The sequence below is a fragment of the Maylandia zebra genome, linkage group LG18 (assembly GCF_041146795.1).
Source record: "Maylandia zebra isolate NMK-2024a linkage group LG18, Mzebra_GT3a, whole genome shotgun sequence".
Classification (NCBI taxonomy): Eukaryota; Metazoa; Chordata; class Actinopteri; order Cichliformes; family Cichlidae; genus Maylandia; species Maylandia zebra.
In genome coordinates, this window is record NC_135184.1 from 22586872 (window position 1) to 22599619 (window position 12748).

The 12748-nt window shown below is 42.5% G+C and overlaps 1 protein-coding gene across 2 annotated transcripts in view; it reads left to right on the forward strand.

Annotated features, from left to right (window-relative positions):
- Nucleotides 1-12748, forward strand: part of epha4b (eph receptor A4b) — a 79329-nt gene that overhangs the window by 44289 nt on the left and 22292 nt on the right. For both annotated transcript variants that reach the window (XM_023154643.3, XM_004542457.3), the window contains exon 10: nt 2817-2925. In XM_023154643.3, the coding sequence (XP_023010411.1) occupies nt 2817-2925 (109 nt within the window). The remainder of the gene's footprint in view (nt 1-2816; nt 2926-12748) is intronic.

Consider the following 12748-nt stretch of genomic DNA (forward strand, 5'->3'; position numbering starts at 1 on the left):
CCAGTTGATTTGTTTCTTTTTCATCTCTTTTCCTCCTACTAAATTTCCATGTGGTCAGCTGAAAATTGGAATAGCAGCCAGTCCATGTTTAATACATGCCTGTTCTTCAAATGCAGTATGCATTCTCAATATTAGAAATCTAAAAGTGCTGGTAAAAAATGTACATCCATATTATATCAAGTGTACTAAGATTTGAAGTCATCCCTGCTGTTTAAATCAATCGACTGTATGGTTATGGAATATCTTACTTTCATCCGAACAGCTTCTTCAGTTCTGCTGTCAGACAGAGACACCTTGGCAGTCTCATAGGTTGTCATCTATGTATCTGAACCAGTGGCTCGAAAGTTTTGTGGAATACTTATCAGGTGAAAGGGAGACAAGCCAGTTTCACAAGGAAGGATGTGCCGTTGGATTGAAAATCTTGATTTGCACAGAACACTGGAGATATATATCCAGTCATCATTAAAGGCAAAAGCTTAATACATGACATACATGCCTTATACTTAGATTTTAATATACTAGGAATTTATACCAAAGGCAAATCCATGCCTGGTTAAGTTCAGCGGGGTTGTTCAGGCCTCATAAACAGCTTTGTGTTGCTTCTCTGTCATGTTGTTTCCAAATTCCCCGTGTTCATCCATTCTTTTTATTGTTGTTGTTGATGTTAAGGTTGGGGTCATTCATTTTCATTATCACCTTATTGTGCGTGCTAGGATTTTCTACTTTAGAGGTTGCGTAATGTGTTCTTCAACATGATCAATGATTCCAAGACAAAGTGGAGGAAAGTAGAGGGGGATACATGTGTAAATGGTTGGAACTGCACTATACGCTGTCTGGAAGGCATACGAATAGCATACATACGGATGACAGTTCAAGTAATTCAGTAATCATCCATCCATCCATCCATCTTCATCCGCTTTGTCCGGGGCCGGGTCGCGGGGGCAGCAGCCTAAGCAAAGAGGCCCAGACCTCCCTCTCCCCAGCCACCTCCTCCAGCTTATCCGGGGGAATACCAAGGCGTTCCCAGGCCAGCCGAGAGATATAATCTCTCCAGCGTGTCCTGGGTCTGCCCCGGGGCCTCCTCCCGGTGGGACATGCCTGGAACACCTCACCCAAGAGGCGCCCACGGGGCATCCTTGTCAGATGCCCGAACCACCTCAGCTGGCTCCTTTCGATGTGGAGCAGCAGCTGCTCTACTCTGAGCCCCTCCCGGATGGCCGAACTTCTCACCCTATCTCTAAGGGAGAGGCCAGCCACCCTTCGGAGGAAGCTCATTTCTGCCGCTTGTATCCGCGATCTCGTTCTTTCGGTCACTACCCACAGCTCGTGGCCATAGGTGAGGGTAGGGACGTAGATCGACCGGTAAATTGAGAGCTTCGCTTTTACACTCAGCTCCCTCTTCACCACGACGGACCGGTGCAGCGTCCGCATTACTGCAGCTGCAGCCCCAATCCGTCTGTCGATCTCCGGCTCCCTTCTCCCATCACTCGAGAACAAGACCCCGAGATACTTGAACTCCTCCACTTGGGGCAGGAACTCATCCCCGACCCGGAGTGGGCACTCCACCCTTTTCCGGCTGAGAACCATGGCCTCAGATTTCAGTAATCAATTAAAGTAATTATAAACTTGGTCCTGCAACAAATGCCTTTAAATTGCTCCTACTAATGCAACATATACATCTCAATATTTAGAGCGTTTATATAAAACACAAAAAATGAGAATAATTACGTAAGTTGTGCAAATTATGCATTCTTTAAGGTTGACAGTAGAGGGCAAAAAGAAATTAGAGTTTATACAAGTCTACAGGAAAATATACCTACAGTTAAATTAATTTGTATCCTCTTTAAATCTGTGTGCTATTGAGTTTATGGTTTCAATTCCTAGTATCAAATTTTAATGAATACAACAAGGTGTAAATTATCTTTTCTTGGCTGTCACCAAAATACTCCGTGGTTTATAGAATGTCAGCTGATGAATCCGCGGAAAATTCTGATCTCACTTCTTCTATGCTCAAAAGTATATAGAGCTGTTGCTGTGCCTTCAAATAAAGGTTCACAGTCTAGTTCAGTGTTCTAAAATACAGGATCTGCCTTATGCAGCTAATCCAATATCTCAGTAATCTAATTAGATCAATTCTATTGATTGTTAAAGAAGAGGTGAGTACGTGTGCACCACAAAATATAACAGGAGATCAATGCTTATCTGTACTTACCTTGGAGCTTTAATTTGCCTCTTCAACACAGACACAAGCACACACATATATGCAGTGCATACACACTCAGTCGCACATGTCTGCCCATGCTTAGCTAAACCAGATAAATGAGGTATTTGTTTTGAGTAATGGCTCGATTGGTGTGGCGTAAAAATCGATGCATCTTTGCAGAAAGTTCTCGGTGGTAGCCTTGTTATGTGCAATGTTAACATATCCATTTGGACAGCACAGAAGAATGGGAATAGCTTTCATGTCTACTCTCATACCCTCGCAGGGAATGTAGAGAGGGAGAGCGCTTTTCATCAAGGACCTTACTTACTATTCCATCCACCTCCCTTTCTTTCCTTTACTCGTTTGCGGCCCTCTCTTTTTTCAGTCTCCCTCAGCCTCTGTCTTTTACCTCTTTTTCTATTGCTATCATATTTCATTCTATCTCTATCCTCCTCCGCCACTTTCTCACTCTCACTTGTTATCTTTTTAACTCCCAGCCTTCCTTAGTATTTTCTTCTGTCAATTTTCCCCTGTAGAAAACATTGCTGACTTTTTTTTCCCAATCTCATTTATGCTTGCTTAAATAACAGTCTTCACTTTTTCTCTTTTGTAGATGTTTTGGCCATAGGGGACCCTAATCAGTCTACCATTCTGGCTGTGTCGATCGCAGGGGGAATTGTTCTCCTCATCTTCCTGGTGACTTGCTTCGTTGTCAGCGGAAGGTAGGGCCAGCAGTAAGAAGGGGTTGGCAATTACCTCCCTGTTAATATTATGTCATTTTGTCACCATTCTTAAATGTATTGGAAATAATCCCTGTAGCCAAAGCCTGGTACATCTTACTGTCTCGCTGGGCCACAGACCTTTATTGTTGTCCAACAACTATTAAAAAGCGCAGTTATGAGCTACACTGTTGCTGTGGGTGACACGTTCTTTTGATGCACTGAATGTGGCGACTTTATTTGGAGTCAGTTTCACACAGTGCTGCTCAAAGGCGCACTTAAACGCAGCTGAAAATGGGCCACAATTTCAAGTTCTTTTCACAATATTTACTCCTTTGGAATAACAATTGTTGAAAAAAATCAGCTAGTTGTAAGAAATGCTTTTTTTGTTATTTAAAAAAAATAAAATTATATAATATTTCTGACTAAACAGTTCCCATGTTCAGTATGAACCAGTGGGCTTGCCTGAGGAAAGATATAAAAAGAACCTAAAATATCAGAAATTTTACCCTTTAAATTGATGGGATACAGTTTTTTGGCCACTCTAACACAGCGAATGAGCTAAACTCCAGACAGCTATTTTCTCAGTTGTTCTACTTTATTGGGTCACCAACAAAAAAGATTTAGGCTGAAATTGACTGAGCTTAAATTCAGTGAGCCCTATGAACATGTGCATTCATGCACACGCAAGCTAAGCGCTCTTCATATCTCTCTGTCTGTCTCTGAGGGATTACGCATGGGTGTGCCAAAGCAGGCCCTCCAACTTTGACATTTACACAGGCGCCAAAGTCCAACTAAAGGCCGTGTTATTCTGTATGTGAAGAGCATGGACTTTCAATGATCACTCTCTTTGAAGGTTAGACTGCTGGTAATGCTCTGGCTCGCAGAAGGCCATAGAGGAGAAGGACGTGAGAGAAGAAGAAGAAAGGAAAGTAAAAGAATGCAGATTGGTTGAGAGGCTAGAAGATGAAAGGATGTAAGTTAAAAGAAGGCTCTTTAGAGAGGAAGAAATGGATGAGGAGAGAGAAGTAGGGATGACAGGCATTCGTGACTCACTGTACCTGTAATTAAATGTTTATCCTGTATGAGTTCAAATTACAGGAGATTAGCCACATTTTAAGAACTCTGCTACTATGCATCCATGCAAACATGCACATGCACTCGCTTAAAAGATTAGTATTGATTCAGGTGATTGCTTATCAAGCTGAGTGCTCTATTCACTATTGAGTAAGAGGAAGGTAATCAGCAAAGAAACACAGACGCACACTGCACTCAAGGCACGTGAACAGGATCGCATCAACATTTTTTTAATCAAGAGCCTGTAATGGGATTGTCCGTCTGCAAAGAAAAACAACCTGTGCAACATTTTGTGCTTTGAACGCGACGTGATGACACAAACACACACTACCACTTGTCTAATCGGGTTTCACAGGCTGGCGAGGTGTTAACTAGGTTTTACAGAGGGGTCGATGCACTGCCATCAATTTAAGGTCTCCCTCTCTTCCTCTGTTATTCTCTCTCTCTGTATCTGTCTTTCTTTCATTTACTCACAGAGGTGTGGATGCCGGGGAGAAGGCAGTGTTGATTACTGCTTTCTATTAAACAACATCTGTACACCTGTCAAGAGTGTGTGCGCGTGTGTGTATTTGTGTGCATGCGTGCATAGGTGGAGTGCATTTGTAACTGGGGAAGGAAGCGAGGATCAAAGCCGCATCACTAGAGAGACAAGAGCGGGAGAGAGAGAGCTCAGGGGGGAGAGAGATGGACAGAAGCGAGGTAAAGGAGAGACACAAGTGGAGAATAAACATATTAGATTGGCAGTGAGAATGACAGGCTGCAGCAAAGGGGGGGAGAAGTACATTTGAAGTATGTTTGAGCCACAAGAGAGCTACATTTTCAGATGGTGTGAGAGATAGAGAGAAAGAGGAGGTGGGCTTTAAAGAGGAGGAGAGAAAAGTAGATGGAAGGAGAAGGAGAGCCAGGGGAAGAAGGCAGAGGTGCAAGGGGTAAAAGATGAAAAGGCAGATTACAAGCGAGTTTGAAAGAGTAGAGAGAGACGTGGAGTAAGACTAGGAGAGCTGATGGGTGGGCGATTGCACTTCTGTGTGCAATAAAAGTGTCGTCCTTGAGGTTTCTGAGGAATTGGGAGAACATTTTTATTTTTTCAAATGTCTCCTCGTGTTGTCCATTCTTCTCTCTTTTCACCCGTTCCATCGTATCTGTCAATCAGTCAGATTCTCCCTTCTCTAATTTCACTCTCTCTGCTTCTGCTTTTCTCATTATTTTGAACGTCTTTTGGCTCCTCAGTTTTCATTTCCTGTTCTGTTCTTGATTGATTTTCCACGAGACGTGTGTGGTGCGTTTTTCTCCATAGCTCCCCAACCTTTACTCGCTGTGTAAAAAATTTCCCCCAGTAATCACTAAATTGAATGGAAGTGCAGTCAGATCGCAAGTGGGCGGCGCTAAGAACAAAATGTAAGCAACTGCAGAAATGCATTTTGATGCAACTTCTTAACATGGTATGAATGCTAATGTGTCCATATGTGGCGGCTGTTTTTCATCTTATCCTGCGCCCTGACAAATGGCAGTCTCAGATGCTGAAATAAATCACACCTTTCTTCTCAAACCATTGTGTTGTCTTTTATAGCTCGTGCTAAACAAGCCTGGAACTTGGCTGGCAATAGACAGCAAATGAAGGGATGCACAGGGGCTCTTTGACATATACAGTAAGGAAGTCCTTGGAGGATCATGATGACACAGGTGCAAACGGCACTATTTCCTAACTGGACACTTCTAAACTTATTGCTAGCAATACATTTTAAAACCATGTGTAAAAAGGGTCTTACTAAGTCCAGAATGCTAACAACATTTTGAACAATGTGATCAGCGCTTCCTATCGCTCAACTATAATATAACTTTCACAGCCACAGAAGCACATACAGGCTTACTGTAGCCTTTCCTGGCTGCACGCTGAACAGCTCAGCCTCATAAACGGTTTGATTTGCAGCTATTCTATTCTGTCCTGCTCTCGTTTATTAAAGTGCGGTTATGTTATTGTTACCGCAGGAGGGAAAACATGGAAAAACATCGAAAGCTCCTCAGACACAGCGCTGCGCTGACAAATCACACCCGCTATTGCTGTGTGCGTGCCATTATTGCGAGGCGAGTACACGCGTTACGGTGTGTGTTTGTGTGCGAAAGCGTGCAAAATGCGAAGGTGCTTTTGTCCTCCTGAGGGTGCTTTGGCGTGCTGGCAGGTGCGAACGATGGGGAGCTAGAAAGCGACTGGCATAGCCATGGATTCAGCAGATGGCCTTTCACGCAGAAAACGCTCTCTCCGCTGTTCCTCACTTTCTCTCGTTCTTCTTGTTAAACATGTTACAGCTTCTGCCTCTCAGCATCGGTGTGCGTGTGTGTGTGTGTTTGTGCTTCTGCTTTGTTTGCAGTCTAATGATCCTTCGGCCTCACAACCGTCTCCTTTTCCAAACAGCCGTAGATTTTGGTTACATGCCAGGTTCCTGAATGCCTTTTTTTCTCTTTCTTTCTGTTTTCGTGTTTTTAAAGTAGGAGTTTTGGCGAGAAGTTTGCGTGAAGTTGTTCCATCTATGTCATGCCCGTTTTTTTTAAGTTGGTTCGTCTGTAGTCTGTCCATGCGTGGAGCACATCTGTTGTCAGAGCTGTAGATATCCGGCAGGGAGTCAAGGGTCACAATCTGTTAAAGCAAACGTCAAAAGAAATATGAAAAAAAGAAACCAACTCGAATCTTACTTCAAAATAAGACGTACTACTATTTACCAAAGCTGTGTTTTTTGTTATTTTTCCATTGAATTGGGATCTAATAGAAATCTGCTGATCGCCATCTTGCAGTGTTTCGAATCTTATCATCTTCATTGTTATGTATTATTCTTATTTCTGAGAAAGGAAACTTTTTTTTTAAAGCGGAGTACGGAATAACAAAAGGTGAAAGGCGGCGAGAAAGAAACACAAAGGAAAGTAAGCTGTCATAGTAGGAGAAAGACTTTTCAGTCTCACTAACAGAGAGCGGTAACAGCTCTACCTCGCAAACACAATAGCATATCCTGTTGATGTGCAATCGTGTCTGTGCGTGTAAGCTCTTTTACCACCACAGCATCTGTTGTGGAGCCCAGGGTTATTCTTAAAAACTTAATGACACAAAAGAGGAGAGGAAGGATGAAAAAAACGTGAGGCATGTGCTAATGAAAACACGCTGCTGAGAGAGGAGAGAGCAGAGTGAAGACGCATTGAGAGAAGGAGGCTGAAGATCTACAACGCTGAGTGTAAAACAGCTCGAAAATGTATAAGCGTGTTGGGGGTGGGGGCTGTTTTTGTATTTCAAAGATGCCGTGAGAAAAAGATATTCAGTTTGTATTTCGAAAAAATGAAAAAGATTAGAACCCCCCCACCCCAGGAAATAGAAAAAAAAAATAAGGGCATAAGCAACACACCTGCTATTTCCAAACGGTGAATTTGATTGAGGTTAAAATCAGCCAATGCAGCTTCCCCTGTGGGTGCTGTTGGTCTGTTTGCTCAATAATAACATTAATAATGGTTTGTTAGCCAGAAGGTTCTGTGTAAAAATCTAAAACAGGCCAGGTTTGGCGACACACGTGTAGACATATGCAAGGGTGTCATTTGTACGTATTGCTTGGATGGCGGCGCTGTCAGCGAATGCAGCTAAGCTGTAGGGTGTAGCCAAATACAGCTTTGTCTGCAGAATGCCTAGAAAGTAGCGTGCAAACAGTGCAATAACAGCAGCTAGTTGCCGCAGGTGCAAGAATGTATCAGGCAGGATCTATGCAAATGAGCAGATGTTGCAGTGGGACAGATCAAATGCCCTATAAACATCTGAAAAACCTCAAAAACTGTTTTCATCCAGGGTTTTATGGTGCATTTAAAAGCTTTTATCCACTACACACACACTTATATAAGCGCACATATTACGAACATGACCTAATCAAGTTGCGTCGGTGTAGTAACATCATTAGGGAAATTAGTTTCACACGGATCTCGCTGCAAATACAAAATGCACTTCACTTAATGATACAGATGACATGCTTCTCCCTCTCTTTTTGCATCCTGTACAATTTGACCTTTCACCGTGCTGTTAAAGATTCTTCTACATTACACCCATTACCAAAGCACGGCTTCAGACCACACTGCTAGGATTCCCTCACGTCCTACCTTTTCTTTCCCCTACCTTCTTTTTCCTTTCCTTCTTCGACTCCACTCTCTTTAATGAGAGACACCGGAATGAAATGTTTCCAAACAGGGTGTTAATGAAACATAGACAGATTTATTAGTCATAACTCTTCAGCTAATCATTTCCCCTTCCTAATAATTAGCCCGAGCTGAGTAAATCTTTTTACACTGTGGTCAGAGAGTGCTGAGCTGGTGCCAGACGCAGCCAAGATGGAGAGTGAAAAGAGCCAGAAGAAGAAATCGTACTCGCTCGTTCTGTTCATCGACGCTCAGTAACTTTTAAAAATCAGTCTGTCTTTGTTTGTTTGTTTGTTTTTTTGATTCCATGCTGCTTTGACTCAATTAATTATCCACAATCACCTCAGTGTTTGTCGCCGCTCAAGCTTTCAGGTTTTCGGTTTTGCTGCGAAAATAATGAGAGTGAATTTAATCCATTGATTTCATTCCCAGTAATTATTTTTTATTTAATAGCTTGATATTAAATGGAATCACCATTATCACGAGTAATGACGAGAGCAGATGCCCACAGCAGGGTGTTTTTATTTATGTGTGTGGATAGATGTGTCATTTCATTGTGTCATGCTGGAGGGGTGACTAATGATTTACTGATTTCATTTTTCTAGTCATTCTGATTAGCAGTGGGAAAATAATGTGGAGAGACAGGAAATGAAAGAGGAGAGGAGAGGAGATGAGAGGTGACGAGAGGGAAGAGAGGAGGTGACAGGCGAGGAGATGAGGAGGAGAAGAGAGGAAAGGAAATGAATGCAGTTTTTACATGAATGATCCTCTTTGGACTCTTCCGTACCTTCGAGTGTATCCATTTTTTAGTCGACAGCCGACTTCTAACTTCTTATAAAAGATGGCTGGTCATTACCCCCCAGAACATTCAAGTTCAAGCTAAAACTAGTCGAAGGTTACATCTTTGGCTTCTTCTCTTTGCCTCACATTGCTGCTTTGTTTATGTCTTTGGACCTTCTCTTTATACTTTTTCAAAGAGTGGCCTCTGTCCTGCTCAGTTTCAAGGTTATTCCACCATCTGTATTTGCATCGCTCTCATCCCTTCGAACTCTCTCTGCCTTTTGTGAAAAATCGATCTCCTCATACTGTCCGGCCAAAGTTTCCTTTCGTTTGATCAGCCTGTTTGCGTCCCTGTCTGGTTCTTTCTCAAGTGGCACTGTTCTCCACTCTCCACTTTTTCTTTCAACCATCTCAGCCTTGAATCTTTAACTTTGTCTCCAAACTGCTCAACCTGAACTGTGCCTATGATATACTCCTTTCTTATCCTGTCCCTCCTGGTCACTTCAGATGAAAATCTTAGCATCATCGGCTCTGCCACCTCCAACTCCGCCTCCGGGCTTTTTGTTAGTGCCACCGTTTCCAAACCATACATCATAGCTCACTACCAGCTTGTAAACCTTCCCTTTCACTCTTCCCGCTATTCTGTCACAAATCACCCCTGACACTCATCTCCACCCACTCCACCCTGCCTGCATTCTCACTCTTTCGCTATAACTCGTCGCTCTCATATTTCTGCTGCTCCATGCGCTTCCAACTCCAAGCTTTCTTTTTCTTCTCTCTATGCTACACTCAGTGTTTAGCATAGAGAGATGTTAATGATTCTTTGACAAAATAGCTTTTTACGAGCTGCAGGCTATTGCATCCTCTGAAACAACATATTACAGACCAGAGGACACAATCAATATCTGACAGTGGTCATTGTCCTAATTCCACACTGCACTGATGAGCTTTAGCAACCTAGTCCAGCCCCGGTCTAATAAAATGACAGCAGAATCACTGACTACTTAATTCAATTATCAGAGGAAGCACAAATCAGCACAGCTCGTTGCTGTCGATGGTGTTGTCTCCCACTCGCTTTCTCTCAATAGTTTGGAGTCAGACTGAGGGGAAAATGGGAAGCAGCAATGGAACCCGAGGCTAATAGACCAAAAAATGAAGACTTGGCATAACACTGACAATATCAGAGAAAGACGGGGCTTGCTTTTTCACACTTCCTGCACTCATACACATGTGGCATCTATATTTGGGCTACTGTGAAATACTGATGAAGATTAAAAATAGTTTTTAATTTACTTTGTTTATGAACAAAACAGGACAACAACTGAAAAAAGACATATCCAGGACGAGGACAAAATGACTTATTGGAACAGGGCGCTGCAGGGGTTAGTGTAGTGTGTGTAATGTGTTAGAAACCTCTGTGTAACAACTTTTAACCATATTTTCTCAGTGATCAAGGGACGGCTAAAACAACATAAATGCTGAGATTTTATTTTATTTTATTGTAATTAAATAGCTAACTATATACAAAAATTAAATTGGTTAAAGTATAAATTAGAATGAGAAAAATTAAAATGTGCATATGTCCCACATGCAAAGCAAAATCCATGCAGGAGGCCAGATGATTTTACAGGTTTTACAATCCTGACCTCCTGAGGAGAGACGTATCACTTAACCTTTAATAGTAAAGACGGATGCATGCATCGGAAGGTCTGATATTTTAGCCCACATTAGTGTCAACGGCACAGTCTGATATCGAGCATTCACCTCGTGTCCATGTGAGTTAACCTCTGTGTGCTCTGTTACCCTCCCAGAGTCAAGTGGGCCGACTACCCCAAAGTGTCTGTTTGAGTACATTTCAGTGTGGATATATCTTCTGCTTGTCTTGTAATGAACTGGAAACCTGGCCAGGTTTTTTGGTGTGTTCTTGCCATCACACACTGCAGTAATCTGCAATGATAACAATATGAAATGATCTGGCTTCCTTTAATTTAGAGCAGGAATGCGTGGATGAATAAAAACTGAGTGAATATGATGTATATATATGTATGTATAAGATGAAGTAAACACATCTGTTATTTGTCCAATCGACTCCTTAATTTCTCCAGTTCTTCTGATCTTCTTTTTTCCTATTACCTTGTGGTTTAGCCAAGACACATAACATTTCTTTCTCAGGACATGTCCTGCAGCCAAACTGGTGCCTGACACTCTTCTTTTTGTCATCTGCTCTCAATCTGTCTATCAAGTCTTTTATTCTTTCTCTCTTTCTTCTCTTTCCTTAAGGGGTGAACAGCAGTTTGCTGATCCCGTTATGCTTGTCTCCTTGTATCCCCAGTTCATATATGAACTGGGGATAGCCTACACTGGATTGTTTCCAGATTTTACTTCTCCTTGCTGCTTTATCTGTTTAACTTTTCCCCCTTTTGTTTGCATCTCTTCTTTCTCTTCTGCTTGTGCTTCAGCTCAGATTGCTGCAGCACAAACGCTGCCCCTGCTCTCCCGCTCTCTGTCCACATCACTTATGTTAACCTTGGAGTTTCTATTCCTACGGCTGCCTTCCTGTCTCGCCTTACTCTTCCCCTCCATCTGATTGCTTGTTAGTTGGTATGCAGGCTTGGACCCCTATTGTGCATTCTTGCCTGTCAGCACTCTCGTTCTCAATCTCCCTTTCCTTCTCCCTATATCTTTCTTTATCCCCCCCCTTCCAGCTCCTAGTGGTGAATCTTGCTCTCTGACAAAGAAAGCAGCACAACTACATAAAGAGCACAAGTCAGGGCCTGTTCAGAGAGGATGAATGGATTGCAACAAAAAGAAGAAAGAGAGGACATGTTGGCAGTCAGACACTTAAAGGCAGAATTAGGGAAGAATTTAACACCTCAGAGAGATAAAGTGCAGCGGGGGAAAGGAAGAGGGAAGAAAACGGGGAGGGGCCACGACGAAAATAATATATGGATGGAGTTCTGCGAGGGTAGAAGCTTTCTCGCCGAATGACAAATGGGTCTCGAGTGACAGAGTATTATATTAAAAAGCAAATTGATATGCAAATGTGGAGTGTGTGGCTTTGGAGGACAGGGATAGCCTGTTGTCCTCACTGAAGTGGAACAGTGAGGCAGAGAGAAAGGTGAGAGCCCGGCTTTGATACTGATACAGAAGTCCATTAATGTGTGTTTTTGCGTGATTGGTGGGTGTACTTTAAATCAGACGCAGCAAAGTATAGCCCAGGACCGTTCACGTCACAGTGCAGTACAGCATGATCGAGGATCCGCTAGTGGAAATCCAGGAGGACTTCCTCATTATAAAGTCTGTTCCTGCACCAGACTCTATGAGTGTTCATAACGTATGGTAAATCCATGCGGCAAGAAACTAGTAATTGAACAAGGGTAAGTCACGGGCAACACAGTGTTTTAAGCAGTTGCACTCAGTCGGTTTTTGGTCAGTGTATATATAATTATATAACATAACACAATTATATCATCTCCTTGACTCCTGTATCACTTGTAAAGAGAAAGAAGGGTATCTTAACCTACAGCGCACAGTATCTGAGACTGATATTCTAAGATTTGGTTAATTAATCCCGAGTGAATGACAAGAACATGGATTCCAAAATGGAAATGAATAATTTAAGCCAGAAAGGCGGGTGGATGCAGTGTGTGGATAAATCATTGAAACTGTGCACCACTGTGTTGATGCCTGGAAGGAGAAACAAAATTATCTTAAGTTGTGAAGCCACTAAAGCACCCCAAGCTGTGCTATTCTGCGATGTCTTTCACTGCTCTGCTTATTAGCTCTTGAACTGGGACGCCAAACCCAA